The sequence below is a fragment of the Desmodus rotundus genome, chromosome 1 (genome assembly GCF_022682495.2).
Source record: "Desmodus rotundus isolate HL8 chromosome 1, HLdesRot8A.1, whole genome shotgun sequence".
Classification (NCBI taxonomy): Eukaryota; Metazoa; Chordata; class Mammalia; order Chiroptera; family Phyllostomidae; genus Desmodus; species Desmodus rotundus.
The window spans coordinates 16,716,127-16,735,027 of NC_071387.1; the positions used below are offsets into that span (position 1 = coordinate 16,716,127).

General features: G+C 51.9%; 1 protein-coding gene across 4 annotated transcripts in view; it reads left to right on the top strand.

The window, feature by feature from the left end:
* AKNA (AT-hook transcription factor) overlaps positions 1–18,901 on the top strand; it is a 52,033-nt gene that overhangs the window by 23,735 nt on the left and 9,397 nt on the right. For all 4 annotated transcript variants that reach the window (XM_053921378.2, XM_053921381.2, XM_053921370.2 and 1 more), the window contains exons 5-16: positions 2,010–2,166; positions 2,891–3,045; positions 5,510–5,569; positions 7,801–7,928; positions 8,455–8,662; positions 10,230–10,384; positions 10,486–10,656; positions 11,456–11,702; positions 12,552–12,658; positions 13,397–13,608; positions 15,392–15,551; positions 18,309–18,485. In XM_053921378.2, coding sequence (XP_053777353.1) covers positions 2,010–2,166; positions 2,891–3,045; positions 5,510–5,569; positions 7,801–7,928; positions 8,455–8,662; positions 10,230–10,384; positions 10,486–10,656; positions 11,456–11,702; positions 12,552–12,658; positions 13,397–13,608; positions 15,392–15,551; positions 18,309–18,485 — 1,937 coding nt within the window. The remainder of the gene's footprint in view (positions 1–2,009; positions 2,167–2,890; positions 3,046–5,509; positions 5,570–7,800; positions 7,929–8,454; positions 8,663–10,229; positions 10,385–10,485; positions 10,657–11,455; positions 11,703–12,551; positions 12,659–13,396; positions 13,609–15,391; positions 15,552–18,308; positions 18,486–18,901) is intronic.

Genomic DNA, 18,901 nt, shown 5'->3' on the forward strand with positions numbered 1-18,901 from the left:
AAAGGGGTACCCTGGAGCCCCACGGTGGGCCCCAGCTGTGTTCTGGGAGACAGCTCAGTGGCTGCCCACAACCTCCTCAGCTCCCCAATTCAGGGCATCCGCAGAAGCTTATGGCCCCTCTGCTTCAAGCTCTTCTGGCTCCTAAAACAATGGGGCCTGGTACTGAAAGCTGCTTGTTCCTGTGGGCCTGGTCTGAGGCCGGGGGAGGGACAGGTGGGACTGGGAGTGACGTGGATAGCTGGGATCCCCCCAGATTTGGGTCACCCTGGGAGGAGAGGGGTGCTGGTGGGCAGGGCCCCATAGTTGGGTCTGAGCAGATGGCCGAGGGGATTATTAAAATCCAGCTTTGTTCTCTTCAGAGGCTGGGCCTGAAAGAGGAGGAGGCAGCTGGAGGCAGGGTAGGGGTGTGGGGTTTGGGGGGGAGGTGGAGCATGCCCAAGCAATGCAGGACCATTGTCCCTCACTTGGGAGCAGATTTTTCTGCCACAGCCAAGACGTGAAGAGCAGCTTAAGCAGGGAGAGGCTGCCTGCCCTGGGGGCCAGGGTGCTCCCTCCACTAGGCCCACCCTGAGCTGCCCTGTCTTGGCCTTGGGGAATCACCAGGCAGTAAGATAAGCTGCCTGACACCTTGAGGAGCAGGGAGCACTGAGTTACCACAGGGGAGTAGTGTTTCCAGGGACCTGCTTGCAGGGGGTAAGGGTAGACGGGGGTGGGGGGGACGTGGGGGGGCGGGGAGCGGTGATCAGTGGTGAGGAGGATGATGGTGGTGATAGTGAATGTGAGGCTGCTGTTTACTGAACACTCATTCTGTGCACAGAGAGGCTAGTTAAGTCAGCTGCGCTAGGACTCGAAGGTGGACGGGAATCCAGGCTCTGCAGAGCTCCCATGCTGAGCTAGGGGTCAGCAAACTTTTCTCTGCCAAGGAACAGATAGTAAATATTTTTGTCTTTGTGGAACACAGTCTCCATAGTAACAACTCAGCTCTGCAGTTGTAGCAGGACAGCAACAGTGCACAACACCTAAACAAACGAGCGCGCCTGTGCTCCCTGGAACCTCGTTCACAAAGCGGACCGTAGGTTGCCGACCCTGCTCTGAACCACTGAGCGGCACATTGGTCTCTTCTGAGTCTGAGTGTCCTCGGCAGGCCGCCTGACCCCAGACCTCTCACACGCTGGGCTCCTTACCATGTGAACGCATCTTTGATGACGGTGATCCGCCGCACTGAGAGAGTGGCTCGTCTAGTTGTTGGTTTACTCGTTCACTTGAACAGCCTTAGTGGCTGATATTAGCAGTACGATGTTGTTAGGAAGTTTGTATTAGTAAATGTTATTGCAATATAATGATATTTGCTTTATGTAAAATATTATATTGATTACAATATTATGGTTATACTGCATGTTATAATAACTATTATTTTTAAATTATTAACATAAGAAACCCATAGACTTTGGGATCAAAGCCAGGTTATAATCCCAGCCCAAGGGTTTATCAGCTGGAGGTTTTGAGTTAGTGACTTAACTCCTCCGAGTCTCCGTTTTCTCTCCTGTAGAATGGGAATGATGGTCCCTGCTCTGCCTCCCTTTGGGGACGCCCAGAAAGAGAGAATGAGCCCTGGCTGGTGTGGCTCAGTGGATTGAGTGCCAGCCTGCGAACCAAAGGGTTGCTGATTCGATTCCCTGTCTAGGGCATATGCCTGGGTTGTGAGCCAGGTCCCTAGTAGGGGGTGCATGAGAGGCAACCACACACTGATCTTTCTCTTCTTCCCTTTTTCTCTCCCTTCCCCTCTCTAAAAATAAATAAATAAAATCTTTAAAAGAGAGAGAGAGAACAAAATGTCAGCCCTTGGCCCAGTCTTTGGTTCCTACCCAAGGGGGCTTTACAAAAGGTGGCATTTATTATTACAGGCATGTTTGTTGAATGCCTGAGTGACATGTGAGTGAAGGTGAGGCCTTTGGGGTGGGTTTGCCCCAGCCCTGACTTGGCTTTCCCTGTGCCTCTCTCCCTGACAGGTGAACCTCTACTCGGACCCGCCCCAACCCAGCCACAGCATCTGCACAGGGATGGTGCCCCAGGGGACCAAGGTCTTGTCCTTCACCATCCCACAGCCCCATTCTGTGCAGCGGTGGCCGGGGCCCACCGAGGCCTTGCAGGCCTCCGAGGCGTCAGGTGAGTCTTCAAGAGGAGACATGGCGGGAGGGCCCCTTCGGCCTGTGAGTCTGCTCTGGGGGCCCTTGGTTCACCCTGGGCTGGCACTGGCTTTAGGCCAGGGGAGGGAGAGATGTGAGGCCCCTTTCTGGGCCCCTTGACTTGAACAGGCCAAATGGAGATGTGGAAAGTGTCCCGCTTTAAGCCACAGCAGCCTGGGGGATGCCTCTGCCACTTGGCAACTGGCTGATCTTGGACAAGTTGCATGACAAAAAGCGTTGTCACTGTGGAGCCCATAAGGGGGCCAGGCCCTGTGCCCAGCCTTGCCACACATGGTCCCAATTAATCCCCGTGACTGGGTGCCTGCTGATGTTACCCCGTGGCAGTTAGAGAGACCAAGGCCCGGAGAGGTGAGCACAGGCTGAAGGCCCCACCACTACATGGGGTGGGGCTGGGACTGGAAGTCGCCTCATTCTGAGTGTGAGCCCACACTATTGGCTGGGAGCTCGAGGCCTGACTGGACTCCAGCTGTGTGGTCCAGGGCAGACCCAGACCTTGTTCTCTCCTGTGAGTGGGGACAGCACTGCGCAGCCCACTTGCATGGGCCTGTGTGAGGGAGGCGTGATCGTGAGATCATTGAGCTGTGACTTGACGATGGAGGTAATGGCTTTGAGGTGCGGCATCAGCCCCTCAGCCCCAGGAAGCACTGTTCTTGGCTCCAATGTTCAGTGGTTGCGTATTCCAGGGTGGTTGTCAGCTCAAGGAGACCCGAGCCCCTCCTCACCCTTCAGCGCACCCACCCCAGGGTGGCTTCCGGAGAACCCAGGCGTCGCTCAGGACCAGCCCTCAGCAGAGAGGACCCAGGTGCTGGCTTCTCAGGCTAGTCGGTTCCTGGCCAAGGTGAGTGGAACCCCAGCTTTACCAGGGGACATGAGGCACTTGGAGAAAACAGAGCCTCTGCCTGCTAACTTGATCATGTCAAAAACGTGAGCCTCTCCCCTGGTTCCAGCCTCCTCCTCGTCACCCAGTGCTAGGTTTAAGTCCCTTTGTGGCACTGTATCTCATCAAACTCTCTCCTGTTGTGCTTGAGAGTCTCCTGGTTTGCCCCTGGGGCATGCTCTCAGCTCTCAGGATTCTGGAAGGGTAACGGAGCCTCTACTTGACGGAACTTTCCTCTTCAGGATAAATCCCCCACTTCCTTAGTTCATTTCATTGCAGAAGCCAACTCTCAGTCACCTCTCAAAGGGCCTTTATATTTTCATCGAACAGTCTAAATAATGATGAATTGTTTTGTAAGTCTGTTTATAACTACACACTTGGCCTTATTCTAAAAGTGGCTTAGAAAATACATGCATTATAACCGCATCACACAAACGGAAGTGAGCAAGCTGGGGCAGAAAGGAAGTAAGAGTAGAGAAATAAAATAAAATGAACTTAGGGTGAAGTGAGTAAACAAAGTATTCTGTTGGACCCTGAACATTACCAGATTCATGTTTGGCTTTGAGCTTCCTAGTTGTCAATGCAAAAAGGGAAATGGAGTAATTACATACATCACCAAGTTCCAAAAACGAGTTCCTTTAAAGAAATACCAACATTCTTTTCTCTTCTTTCGCTCTTCCTTCCTTCCTTCCTTCCTCTCTTCCTTTTTTCCTTTCTTCCTTTCCTTCCTTTCTTCCTTCCTTTCTTTCCTTCCCTCCTTCCTTTCTTTCTTTTTTTGGTAACAGCTTTATTGAGGTATAATTCACTCATTTAAAGTTAATGGTTCGGTCATTTTTACTATATGCACAATCAACTTTAGAACATTTTCATCATCCAATAAGAAACTCTTTGTCTATTAAGCAGTCACTCCCCATTCCCCTTCCCCCTGGTGGCTGCCCATCCACTTTCTGCCTCTGGGGTTTGCCTGTCCCAGACATTTCGGCCTTTTGTGTCTGGCTTCTTGCACTTGGCGTCATGTTGCAGGCTCATCCCTGTTGTAATGGCATGAACGGCACCACCATTCTGTGTCCTGTCACTGGGGAGATGTTTCTCCTTGTCCTGAGTGTTGTAAAATGAAGCAAAGCCAAGGTCATCACACCGAGCAGGAGCTGGCGCACCAGCTGACCCCTAATGAGCCAGAGTTGGACTGTCTCATACAGGAGCCACTGATCCCGTGGCTATTGAGTGCTTGACCTATTTGCCCGTCCAGCCCGAGGAGCTCTGTAAGTGGAAAACACATGCTGGATGTCAAGGACTCTGTGAAACAAAAAGAATGTAAAATACCTCACGGATAATTTTTTATATGGCTCACATGTTGAAACAATATTTCAGATTTATAAAATTGATTCAACTTAACTCACCTTTCTCCACACTTTTAAGACGATCACTAGAAAAGTTGCAATTAGCTACGAGCCTTCCTTACATTCTTATTTCATGTTATGTAGGTTATATAATTATGTAAATTTCCATGTTACTTTTCAACACTGATTTTGATAGAGCTTTACCAGAAATGATCCCCAAATCATCTTTGCTTTTTGTCTATTACATTTAAAAATAATTGTTGTGAAGGTAATAGATGCACATGTTAAAGACCCTCACACGGTACACGGGTGTACTCAGTGAAAAGTCTTTTCTCCCGCCCTTGCCCTTCTGTTCTGTGCAAAACTGTTCCACACCCCCACACGCGTGCATAGAAATGGTCACATAACTATGCAGTACCTTGACTTTTTTAACGTCCCCAGTTGGAATGTTTCTTTCTGGGTAGGCAATAAATTCATTCTGTTCAAGGTCTGAGGGACATCCCTGTCCTTCTGCTGCTCAGTTCTCCCCAGAAACAATGCATGTTTCAGTTTCTCGCATCTTTCTAGAGACAGCTTATTGTGTAAAAGCAATTGTATTTACATTTTTACTTTTTTATTCTCCACATATTTTATACAGATGGTAGCATACTAGAAACACTGCTTAAAAGTAGGTCTTGGAGGCATTTATACATCAGAACATATACACATGCCTTTCCCTTCTTGCCATCTGCGTACTATTCCACAGACAGGCGTTTAAATGTTCCCCCGACTCCCACCCCACCCAACCCCACTGTGCTGCAGTGAATGTCCTGCCTTAGAGGTCTTCATACACATGAATGTGCTTTGCTGCTGATAAACTCCTGGAGCTTCCCCTTTAATTTTCCCAAGGCTGCCTATGGCTGAGTTCAATGATGAAGTCAATTTCTGGCACGCGCCTCTCCATGCTTGGCAGAAAACCCACATCCCAAGGCGGGACCCAGCTCCCCCAGCCAGAGCGTGTATGTGGGTGAGTGCGGGAGTCCGTAGGATTCATCTTCCAGGATCCCAATTAATGGGGCGTGTTTCCTTCTCTTCCCAACGTCCAGGTGGAGTCCTTTGCGAGCCTGATGCAGGCAGGACAGCTGACGCCCCAGGACCAACTCAAGGTATCGCCCACTTCAGCAGAAGCCCTTAGAGCTGCCAAATAACTGCTGTCTCTCATTGCGGAGTCTCTGAAGCCTCACGTGCTGCAAAACAGACCAGAGAATCCCAGACACAGTGTCTCCTTTTAGAAGAAACAGTCTCTGCTTAGCTTTCCAATGATAATGATCATTATATCACAGTAGTTACCACTTATTAAGCCATGATGGTATGCCAGGCACCGTGACAAGCTTTTTGAGTATATTATTTCACTTTATCCTAACAACCCAGCAAGGCAGTTACAGTCATCACCCCAATTTAACTGGGATGGAACTGAATCCCAGAGAGGTGACTTTAGGCCACACAGCTAATAGGCAGCAGAGCCGGGACCCAGGTCTGTCTGATTCCCAAGTCCAGGGTCATAATCACTGCATGCATGGCTTCCCTACCAATTACCCTGCTCTCAGCAACCAGAAAGAGGCCTTTCCTTTTTTTATTTTCTTTAGTGTGATAGTAATTGCCAGAAAATTGGAAATTGTAGGAGGGGGCAGCAAGTCATAATGGGGAAGACCCCTGATCTAACCATTATTGGCTTACTTCGTTTTGGACTTTGGGATTTCTAGGTAACTCTCGTCCTATGTAAAATTTAGTTTCTGCTGCATCAGCCAGGGCCCCAGAGGAGCAGATGGAGCTCTCAAAGCTGGGAGTGTGGGGTCAGTGAAGGGGCAGTTAGCAGGGGTGTGGCAGCATCAAGGGCCTGACAGGGAACAGGGACACTCAGCGACTAGCACCTGCCGGGAGCCGTTCCTTCCCGGGTCTCTCTCCTCTCCCCCTGTAACCTCTCACAGGTGTCTCCCCATGGGACAGACCCCATGGGAAGCCAGCGGTTAGGGAGCCCTGTTGACGCTTGAGGCACAGAACAGGGTGAGGAGAAAGAGGGCCCAGAGGGACAGATGCAACGCACCTGGTTTGTAGAAAAAATCATGGTACACGTATTTTCCCTCTGTAATTGTATAGATGTCACGTGCATTGTCCAATTACAAACATGTGATATGTATTATATAGCATTGAGTGGGTGATCAAGGACCTTAAAAATGAAAACCATTCATTTTTTCCCCCCTCTATCCTAATTCCTTCATAGTCAGGGAGGTTGGGAGCTGTTGGAAGATCAGGCTTGACTGGGGACTATGGGGACTAGACGCTAGGTTGTCCTTGGCCTCAGTCTGTCATCAGCATAGAGTGAGTGGGATGGGATGATACTAAGCCAGGGATAATGATCCCACCTCCCATAGTTTTAACCATGTGTTAGCTATTAGCACATTTACTGTGCAGGCCAAGTATAACTGTTAGGTCCAAGAGCTCTGGAGCCAGAGGGCTAGGTTCAAATTCTGCTCTATAACTTGCTCACTCACTGTGTGACCATCACCAACTTTGTGCCTGTTTCCTCCTCTTCAAATGAAGATGATAATATACCCATCTTACTAGGGTTATGTTGAAGGTCAAAGGGATAATGTGAAGTGCTTTAGCCCAGAGCCTCAGTGCTCAGTAATGTTACTAATTTTGTCAGTAGTGTGACGGTGATAACGTCATCCATCATGATAGTCTGTTAGGATTTGGGAAAGAGTAAAGTTCCAAGACCCACAGTGTTGCAAATTAATAAAGGCCACCCTGACCAGGTGTCTTGGTTGGAGTGTCATCCTGTACACCGAAAGGTTGCTGGTTCGATCCCCAGTCAGGGCACATACCTAGGTTGCAGGTTTGGTCCTTGGTCAGGGCGCATATAGGATGCATTCAATTGATGTTTCTCTCTTTTTCTCTCCCCCGCCCCTCCCTCTCCCTCTCCCCCTTTCTCTCTCTCGAAAATCAATAAACATACCCTTGGGTGAGGATAAAAAGTAAAAACCCACAGTCTCTCTAGTACTAGGTCCTTATGGGGACACTGTGATCGCATATTTGACACTACAACTGTCACGGAACATTGGGGTTCTTGTCCTTCTACCCAGGATGGGCTGGTGCCCCCTGGAGCTGGTGCCTAGACTCTGCACCCTGCCAGTCTGACAGCAGAGAGCTCAACCAGGGCAGGCGGGCTCCAGAGGGTCCCAATCCCAGCCTCCCAGGGACTCAGGGGCCCTGAGGCCTCCGCAGGCCCAGGCTGAGTGCCATGGCGCTTCCATGGACTGTCTTGGCCCCTGTGTCTACAGGAACGGAATGCACAAGGGCTGGGCACTCAGGTCTTCCTCACCTGGTGTGGTTTCAGGGCTTCCAGCGGCTGAAGGCTGCCCACTCGGCCCTGGAGGAAGAATACCTGAAGGCCTGCAGGGAGCAGCACCTGGCCCAGCAGCCCACTGGCTCTGAGGGGACGCCTGAGAAGTTTGATCCTGGCAGGTACTTGCTAGGGAGGGAGGCCAGGGAGGAGGGATAGTGCCTGCCTGGCCAGTTCCCTCAGTCACCAGCAGGGGCGCACCTCACCCTCATAATTTATACAGTAGGGGATCAGGGAGAATTCCTATCCTGATTAGCCACGTATCCAAATGGGTGAATACTGAAGGCTGAGATTTGTGTCCTTCTGGACTCACTGAAATGAGAAATGACCTTGGAGATAAGAGCTGAAACACCTCATTGGAGGATGGGGAAACTGAGGCCAGAGGGGGAAGGGATTTACTCAAGGTCCCATAGCCTATCAGTGCCAGAGGGGAACAACCAGTGACTAGCACCTGCCTGGAGCCATTCCTTCCTGGGTCTCTCTCTTCTTGCCCTGTGACTCTCACAGGTGCCTCCCACTGAGATCTCTCGATCCTGAAGGAATAGACCCTCTGGGGGCATTCTCTGGGGTCTGCTTGGAAGCCCATCTCCCAGACATACCGATGTGGCTGCCACCCCCAGTTCCCAGTGCTGCTGTTTCCCATTCCAGGGAACTGGAGGCAGAGATATTCCAGCTGGGAATTCGCCTGGAAGAGTTGAAGAACCACATGGAACAGAACCAGCAGGAGCCTGAGCAAGCAGGGTCAGACTCACCTCTGGACAGCCCCCCAGCCACGCCCTTCTCCCACAGGCCAGCTTGCCTGTCCTCTCCCTCGAAACAAGCCCACACGTCGGCTGGCCAGCCCCTCTGCCCAGAGGTACCTCTTTGCCCCATCGTGTTGGTTTGTTTCTTCCTTCATTTCTTCATTAATTGACTTCTTTACTACATATTTATGAAGTATGTGCCATATGCCAGGACCCATGACACATGGAAGGAATTCACTGGGAAACAAACAAAAAAAGTGTGGCTTTTACCCTCATGGAGTTTTCTGTCTGGTTGAACTAATTATGAAGTTACTTAATTATACTTTTGATCAGTGGTATGAAGGAGAATTACAGGGTTCTATGAGAGTAGATTACAGGGTAACACAAATGAACTTGGGGGAGTGAGATAAACTTTCCTTGAGGAAATGATATTTAAATGAGGTCTGAGAGTGAATAGGAATTATTAGGTGCAGAAGAAGCTAACCAATGGGGGAAACAGCCTGTGCGAAGGGCCTGTGGCTAGAGTATGGAAGTGAAGGGGCAGTTGCCTCAAAGATGTGGCTGGAGAGGTGGGCAGGGGCCCAGGATGTAGGGGTTGGTGGGATGCATCAAGCATTTGGTCTTAAACAGCTAGGTTTTTCAACAGGACATGTCATAAGAGGATATGCAGGCAGAACAGAGACGGGGAGGTGGCAGGGCAGACAGAAAGGCGAACGTGGACTTGGGAGAGATTTAGCAGGCACACTGACCGCACTTGAAATGGTGGTGAGAGGGAAGGGAGCCAAGGATGACCTCCAGGCTTCTAGCTTTTGGTACTGGATGGATTTGGAGGTTGTTCACTGAGATGGGAGACCTTGATCAAGGGCCGCACGTGGAAGGGGCTCGGTAGAAATTTTCTCCAGTCCACGTCACAGGCCATGAGGGACCATCATGATCTGTTTTGCAGTAGTGACACAGGTGACTGAGGCAGAGTCTCTGTGCCTTGTTGCCTGTGCTCCCTGCCGCCTGTGCTGCAAAGACTCATCTGGTGGGAGTTAGAGCAGAACAGGCAGCGTGTTAGGTGGGCTGGGGCTGGTGGAGAGCTGGGGGGCTGGGAGAATACCCCTGACCACTGACGTCTTGGGGCCCCGGGTTATAGGGGAAATGCTCTCACAGTGTGCTCTGCCCCAGAGGGTGGGAAAACTCTAGCTGGAATTACCCCGGGTACTAACTGGTAAAAGGCCGAGGGCATGAGGAGCTTCCATGCTCTTTCAGTGAAGGTGTTTTGGGGGGCTGGGTATCTGTACTGGAATTGGGGGGGGTCAGGAGAGATGCTTCTGGAAGGAAATCTAGGGCTGAAATCTCACTCTGCCCCTCGCTTCTGTGTGACTTTGGATAAATCATTTACGCCTCAGTTACATGTCTGTAAAATGGGTGATAATAACCGTATGTGCTGATGGGATTGTTGTGAAGTACAGTGCCTGGCATGTAGTAGGTGCTCAATTAATGGCAGTTAGTATCGAGAATTGTGTGATCCAGCCCCTACATTTTGCACGCACATGAAAAGGTTAGTGGGCTGGGTGAGTCTAACCTACTTTTTACTCTTCGGCACCCAGCATGAGCCTGACAGGAGGCAGGTCCTTAACAAGTGGTGTTTATGTATCTGCTGAATCTCTGCTCTTCCTCCTTTCCTGCCCTCAGCCCCACGCCACCAGCCTTGACCCCTGCACATTGCGAGTGAACAGGGAGGTGAGCCCCGCTGGCAGTGAGGGGGAGGACAGGCCGCAGGAGCTCCCGGCCCGACTCAGGCACAAGGAGCTGCAGGTGCAGCAAGACTTCCATGGGCTCCTGGAGCGGTGAGTGCCCACCAGGAGGGAGCCGGGTGTCTGGCCTGAGGGCTGGATCTTGGCTGTTCCTGCTGGACAGGGTCATGCCCCCTCTGTGTGTCCTTCTGCAGGTACCTCAGTGTGAAGTCCCTCCCAGAAACCATGAGGAGAGAGGAGGAGGAACAGGGCAGCACCCTGGCAGTTGACGGGCCAGCTCCAGCTCCAGGGACAGCAGAGACTGGCAGGCTTTCGTCAAGGCAGCTCCCAGTGCAGGCTGAGAGAAGTCACAGGACCCCCCTCGAGTACGTCCGTGAGCCTCTGCCCCTTGTCCCATCCAACCCCGAAACGACGAGGGCAGTGATTCTTTGTGAGCGAGACACTCTTCACAACTTAGACATGGCTTTCACGACTGTAGCTCAGCGTCTCCGTGTGTGCCATGGATAGCACTTGGAATGACGGGGGGCTGTGTGGGACGTGATTTTCAGGAGGAGAGAAGCAGCCTGAAATAACAGCATTCTCCTTGTCAGTCTCAGACCATCTAAGTGCATCAAGGAGAGGGTCTCAGTGCTATTTTGTCTTTCTTGATCTTCCTTTAAAAAGAGAGAGAGAGAGAGAGGAGGCCTCGGGCCCAGAGCCATTAGCAAGCAACAGGATCTGTCTAGAATACGATAATACTGTTTTTGTGTTTCTTGTGTGTATTTTCAATGTTAGTTTCTTTTTGCAACACAAAACACTGGTCTTCTCTTTATAATAGTGGCACGAAGTCTTTTTGAGTAGACTGGAGTTTATGGAAATGGCTGAAATAGGGAAGATGGTACACAAATTCCCGAAGCCTGGGAAACGAAGCTTTCACTCATGTGTTTCTACACTATTTCCTCTGTGCTGTACTGGGTGGGTTTGATGGGCATCGCATTTTGTGGTTGAGAAAAGTGAAGTTCAGAGAGGGGAAGTGTCTTGCCCAAGGTCACACAGCCAGGAGGTGGCAGGACCAGGATGGGCATCCAGGGGTGTTTGATCAGAGCTTGTGCCCTGGATGCTCAACTCCTAGGACAGGGTTGCCTGGCTCAGGCCAGGGCATGACATCCTCTCCTTCTCTGCCAGGGAGACTGTGGAGCAGATGGTGTCCAGGAAACCAGCAGGCTTCCATGCACCCATGGCCAGAGATGGGCCCCTGCTGGGCCTGGGCAAGGCCGAGGCAGCTCCTCCGGGCCCTAGTAGGCCACCCCACTCACAGGGCGCCAAGCCCACGGGGTCCCACCAGAGCAGCCTGACCAGCCTAGAGGGAAGCGGCATCTCTGAGCGCCTTCCACACAAGTCTCTACGCCAAGCTGGTGGCCAGCATCTGGAGGTAGGTGTCCACACAAGGGAACGGACTCAGAACCTCAGGGAGCTTTCTGCCTCCGGGCCTTTGCTCATGCCATGCCTCCTCAAAATGCCTGCTCCTGTCGCTGCCAGTCACAGTCCTGCCCAACATACAGGGCTTATGTCCAATGCCCCCTCGTTGTCTTAGCTTCGCCCACCCCCGTCCCTCTGCCAACGGCTCTTGTTCCTCCTCTGAGAGAGCGCGTAGCCCTCTGAGCCTGCTTAGCACAGCTGGTGGGGCTCATCCTTGACTCCGTGTCCTGTTTGTGCCACTGGAGCAGTGGTTTTTAGGCTGTTAGGACCACAGATGAAGGAGTCTGCACTAGACCATGAGCTCCTGAGGGCAGGCACCTGGGTGACTCTCTTCGTGCCCTTTGTGCCTTGCATGTGAGATCTGGTATGCAGGAAGTTTGGTGGGTTTCATTTTCCTGATTTGTTGAGCATTTCTGCAGTCAAATAGGGCCATGGTGGCTCAGGCCCAGGCCCAGGCCGGAAGATATGTGGCAATGAGCATCCCCGTCCCATAATGGGACTGCTTTCCCCGCCTTCCATTCCTCAGCTCAGGGAATCTGCAGTATCCCTCCCCAGGGCCCTGGCTCCCACTCCTCAGGGAAGGGGGACTTGTTCAGGGTCCTGTGCGGGTGCGGAGTCGGCTTTCAGCCTGGTGCTCACGCTGGGTGCTGAGCGCCTGGGCCTGGATGTTGGGAGCTGGGCCAGCCTCCCCAGTCCAGTCTGTTAGCTTCTGGAATGTGAGGCCCAGGCCAGGGTTTGGGAAGGTCTTCCTAGTCTGCCTCGGGCACATTCCTCAGACTTAAAGGGACACTGCTTCTTACAGGAGTCCTGGATGGCATCACCCGAGACAGACAGTGGCTTTGTGGGCTCAGAAACCAGCAGAGTGTCGCCCCTCAACCAGACCCCAGAGCATCGGCTCTCCCACATCAGGTATACCCTGGGGAACCCCACCATTGTCCCATCAGTGCCACACACCTGGGACAGCCTGGGAACCGAAGTGGCCTGTAAGCCCAGAACAGGTGGATGGGCTGGGTATTCTCAGAGACCTCACCATCCTCTCAACAATGGTTCCTTCCTTCCCCCATCTTATTGATGGAGGGGAACTGAGGCTCAGAGAGGGAAAGTGACTTGCCCAGCATCACTCAGCCAATTAGCAACAGACCAGAAAGTAAATATTTGTTGAGCAAATAACTATTTGTGAGTAAGTAAGAACTGGGGGGTGGTACCGGGTAAGCAGAAGATGAGGACAAAAGGCCATCAGGGTGGCTGGAACCCCAAAGCAAAAGAGAGGGTGGAGGGGACTTAGGTGAAGGGTGAGGAACGGAGCCACCATGAAGAGTGACGGTCTTCAAGGCCAGGCACAGGCCTCTCAGGAGGCCCACATGGCAACCCAGGGCTGCGTGGGAAGAAAGGGTTAGAAATTCTATTTCTTTGTGGATTTTCTAAGAGCAGAATTGAGCTTTATGATTTTACACACGTTGGTGGACAGGTGTGAAACTGTAGTTTGTAAGGAATGCATGTACCACAGGGGTGCATCCTCAGAAAGACTCCTATCTGGGGTGCACAGTCTTAAAGGCGTAGGTCACTGGTTCAGGGTGTGGAGGCACTCGGAGGCCGTGGCCTTGCTCTGTGTCACCTCACCATGTCCCTCCCTCTGTGACCCACCAGAACCCCAGGGACATTAGCCCAGCCCTTCACTGCTTCTGTGCCCCGGGATGCAGCCTCCCACTGCCGGGCCAGGGGTCTTCCGGTCCCCAGAAGAGCAACTGAGCCAAGAACACCCAGGAGCCGAGCCCAGAGGCACCCCTCCATGCGGGACAGTCCTCTCCAGCAGAGGGCACCCAGCTTCCGCCTGGAGCCAGGGATGGCAGCTGACATGGGTGAGTGGGTGCGCCTGGGCTGGCCAGGACCTGGGGGTGTCCGGGTTGCCTGGATTAGAAAATCAAACCAACCAAAAAACTCGCGTTACTCTTCAGGATACAAAATATACAGGTTCATTGTAGGAAAATTTGAAATTACAGCTAGGGCAGGCAAAAGGGAACAAAAGAAAAAAACGCACTGCAAACTGTCTCCGCGGACGTGTTTGTGCAGAACCTGTGAGAGGTCTTCTGTGCCTCTGTGTGTGTGTGTGTTGATTTACATACACTTAAAATAGAAATGGGGTCATATGATACATTAATGTTCGATAACCTTTTTTCCACTAAACATTGTATCATGAACACTATAAAAACTATCTATCTGTAATTTATTTTTTTACTTTTAAAAATGCATGTGAGCTTTGTATTGAAATAAAATGTACAGCAGAGACCATAAGTTGATGAATTTTCTCAAACTGAACACAGACGCAGAAATGTAACATACTCAGAGCCCCAGAGTCCCCTCAAGCCCCTCCTAGTTGCCCCTGCCCCCCCAAAGGTAACCACTGCTCTGATTTCTAACCCCTCAGATTAGCTTTGCCTCCTTTTAAGGTTTATCGCTTAAATTTTTTTTAATTAAACTTTAATTGGAAGTTTTATTGATGAATGGTAGGTTCACAGGCAGCTGTAAGAAATAATACACTGAGATCCCGTGTGCTGTTCATGCAGCTTCCCCCAGTGATAAAGTCGTGCGAAATCACGGTGCAGTGCCAACCAGACACTGACGTTTGTGGACCCAGTCAGGGTCCTTCCACAGCACAGGACCCTCGAGTGGCCCCGCTAGAGACACACCCCCTTCCCTCCTGCCTCCACCCTCTCCTTAGCTCCCGGAAACCGCTACTCTCTTCTCCGTGTCTATAATTTTATAATTTCTAGAATGTTATTTGTATAAATAGAACCATATAATTTATCACCTTTTGGGATTGGCTTTTTCACTCAGCCTAATTCTCCGGAGGTTTATCTAGATTGTTCCATGTGTTTGTGGTTTGTTTCTTTACCTATTGCTCAGTAGTATTCCGAGGGCTTACTGTTTGTTGGTTTGTTTTTTTAAGACTTTATTTATTTTTAGAGAGAAGGGAAGGGATGGAGAAAGAGGAGGAGAAAAACATCAATGTGTGGTTGCCTCTTGCACACCCTCTGCTGGGAACCTGGCCCACAACCCAGGCATGTGCCCTGACTGGGAATTGAACCGGCAACCCTTTGGTTCACAGGCTGGCGCTCAAGCCATTGAGCTACACCAGCCAGGGCAGGCTCACTGTTTTTAATGCACAGGCCAGATTAGTGGTCTTAACCTCTGGTTGCCCATCCCTTTGGGAGGCTGAGGTTGTGAACGCTGTCCCCCAAAACATGCTCTCAGGCAAAGGTGTGACTGTAACTTCAGAGAGGGTGGAGGCGCCAAAGCCAATTCCAGGACAGCATGGTGAGGCGCGTGACAGAGTCTGGGGGACTCACATGAGGCACAGTGAGCTCTTTGCAGCTGGAGGGTCCTGGGGACTTGGATCTGATGCCAGAAGAGTGGACTGTGAGGGGCGTTCTAACTAGAAACAGCTCAGCAGGCCTAGCACAGCACCCCAGACTCCCAGAAAAAAACACATCTTCTGGTTTTGAGGTTAGTGGGTCATTACCTCATCAGGAGCTTCGTTTGTGACCTCTTCACCCCATCCCCCTCAATCCTCCACCTATACAAGTTCACACATTGAGGGTCTTCTCCACATCAACTCACTTCGGTCTCGTTCTGCCTCCCTAGCTGTCCCTGGCTCACAGTTGGAGGGGCGAAAGCGGATTTCGGAACAGCTCCACCCCAGCACGAGAGCCAGCCCACCCTCCACCCCGGCCCCTACAGCTGCTGTTCCGCCCCATGGACCGACAGAGACCACCCCAGCCCTCCTCACCAGGACAGGACGAGAGTAAGTCAGATGCTTGGTTGTCATAGAGACGAGAGAGTAAGGCTCAAGGAAGGTAGGGGCTTGCTCAGCCTTCACGGTGGGTGGTGGCTATGCTGGGGCCAGCGGATGCAGGCGTCCCGCCTTTCCGGCTATTTCTGTGGGACCTCATGGATCTGGACTAGGGGGACACGTCTCCAGCCAGTGGGAAATGACCTACAGGTTCACCTTTCTGGTGCTGAAACCCCTCTTCCTGCTCCCAACGTTTCCCTTCCCAGGCAGGTCTGCACTCACCAGGGACACGTTTCCTACAGTTTTGCGTTCTTGTATGAACTGAGAAGAGATTGCTTTTCAGTTTTCGTCTTTTCAGTCCAAGCACAATTTCTCTACTAAGAAAGTTGTTCCTTGCTTGGATGAACAGAAATGGGAAAATAGGTTGGCCAACCCTCTTCTCTCTCCTCTAAGTTGCTTTTGGCCAAGGACCAATCACATGCCTTTGTGGGGTTGGGGTGTCTGTTTCAGAATCCCAGGGTGCACTGGGGAGACTGCTTCGCAGTAACCATCTGAAGCCTCCACGGCTGTGTGGTCATGGGGCCGTCTGTTCTGTGGTCTCGGTGTAAAGTCGGGTCCAGCTGCTGGTGTTTGGCTTCCAGGTCCGAGTTTAACAAGTGTACCCTGCAGTCTCCCTGACATCAGCCTAGGAATTAGAGGCTTATTTGCCTGCGATGGTTACTCACTGTCATGGTTAGAGGTTTGGATGGTGGCTCGGCTCAGAGGTGTTCACTGAATATGCGTGAGTGCATAAAGACTCACCTGAGCCCTGGCCAGTGTGGCTCCGTTAGCCAGCTATTTCTATAGCCAGCTGGGTGTCGTCTCGTAAACTGAAAGGTTGCGTGTTCGGTCCCTGGTCAGGGCACAAATCAGTATAAGAGACAACCGATCGGTGTTTCTCTGTTGCACTGATGTTTCTCTCCCTCTCTGTCTCCCTCCCGTCCCTTCTCTCTAATATCAATAAGCATGTGCTGAGGTGAGGATAAAGAAGACTCACCTGAAACAGTAAGGGAGATTTTAAGCAGAGGAGTGGTGTGGTCAGGCTTACGTTGTAGAAGGAGTTCTGGCAGCACAAGGATGAGAATGGAGGCTGGGAGAGCGCTGAGAAGGCTGCCCGGCTAGGAGAGAGGCGATGGGCCGTGGGAGGGAAGGGGGTGCATCTGGGAAGACATTTTTAGGCATTCGGCCCACAGGACTTGGTAGTGGGTTAACTTTAGGGGTATTCAGGGGAGGAGAAGGGTCGAGAATGACTCCGATTTGGGGCTGGCCATACACTTGGAGGCTGACTTGGGGATGGGAGCCCAGCAGAGGGGGAAAGATGATTTTTAAGTGCCAGCTCAGTCCCTAAAGCATTAAGTCAGGAAAATTCAGATCCTGATTTTAAAAAAAGAAGCCAGAGATGGTGACACCCAAGCCGGTGTTCCAAGGCCCAGGCCCTCATTCAGTGGCCTTTGCCCTGGGACAGGAAGCCAGAGCTGCCCCAGGCCCTGCCTTCCAGGGGTTAACTGGTGACAAAGCTCTGGCTCTCCCGCCACCCTCATAGTTTGCCTTGGAAACCCCAACAAGCGTCTCCTTGGGGATTGCCAGGGGAACCGACTGCCCTTGGACACATGCTGCACTGGGGCACAGCTAGAGAGAGGCCTCCCGGTCCCTCTTGTGGACTCATCTGAGAGCTGATGATTGCTGGAGGTGGTGCCCGGGGACACTCACTGATGAGTCCAGGGGTCACCAGGCAAGAGCTAACCCCGAGGGGAGCCCCCAGTCCGGAAGCTGGCCCCAAACAGCAAATGGAGAGTCCGCATCAGCCCAGAGGACAGCAGTGCTGAAGCAGACTCTGACTCTCTGTTGGGGTTGATGGGGGGGTGGGGGCATTTTCTAGGTGGGATTATATGCCACAGTGCCAGTGACACCTTCAGAATGAGACTAGAGATTCAGGGACTGGTTGGAGAAAAATGCAAACAGTATTCATTCCCTAGATGCTAGTAGCTCATTGAGATAATTTCCAATAAGAGGTTGTGCTATGTTTGGGGTTCGCAGGGATTCCGGCAGCCCCTTACTCTGCTCCCTCTTGGAGCCTGCCATCCTGTTCAGTCATGTTCCCAGAGCATCTGGAAGGTGTAGAGGTCTCAGGGGTTGTGTGCTGAGGAGGCCTGCTCCTTGCCTGCTAATGGCTCACTGTCTGGCTGGGGAGGTGGATACGTGAGCATCTCCTGCCAGGAGCGGAGAGAGGGGCTTGAACAACGGGAAGCATTTGGGGGAACCCAGGAGGGAAGGGTGGGAAGAGGCCAGGCCTGAAAGGATAGTTAGGATTTCCATAGACAGAGGTAGAAGAAGGAGGTCAGCCCAGGGGCCGAGGAAGGTCAGAATTCGGGTTTTAAAGGGAAACTTTAGCCAATACCCTCTGTATTCTGTACCCTTGTCTCTATCTTGAGAATTGGTCACTTGTGGCTCAGAAAAGCAACTCAGAGGCCCTGCGTGGTAGGACAGGTGAGCCTCGAAGAAAGTTATGCTTTGTTCACTGAATGTGCAGGGACACGAACTCAGAGAGGTTCACGATGAGTAGCAAGAACAGTGGACACATAGGGACGGTCTAGAAGGAAGTAACAGTGGAGTTGGACCCCAGGCCTCCTAGCAGGGGATGAAGGCTGCCCCATCGGGCAGAACGCCGGGGGTGGCTGCAGCTCCGTTCATGTATGTGTGCTCTCTGTTGCTGTCCCCACCCCACCCCAGCCAGGCCATCCGCGAGCTGCAAGAGGAGGTATCCCGGCTCCAGCTCCGGCTGGAGGACAGCCTGCACCAGCCACCCCAGGATAGCCCCACACGGCCAGCGTCCACACATGACCGCCCTGCCCGGGCGCGGCACTGGCCAGCAGATTCCCCGGCCGCCTGGGGCTCTCACTATGGCAGGTGGGTGACCCCCAAACTCCCACCCTTGGGCCCTGGGGGCAGCCACAGAAGGCAGATGTGGCTGGCCTCTGGCTCCTTTCAGATACGTGAACACAGGCACAGCCACACCGCTCCCTCCCTCCCTCATTCACTTAATCATTCATTCACTCTTATGTTTTTTTTACTGTGTTGTATTTGCTACATAAAAATATTATAAACATGTGTGTTAATAATAAAGTCTGATACAACGAGTACCCCTGACCTCACCACCCTACTGAAGAGCTACAATATTTTCAGGACTCTCACCCTCTCGCTCAGCAGATATTCCTCCAGGATGATAACAAGATCAGCGAACTTGGGATGGATCGCTGGGAGGGCACTAGGTCAAGGGTTTGGGGGACATTGTCTCACTAATCCTTCCAACAGCCCTCTGAAGT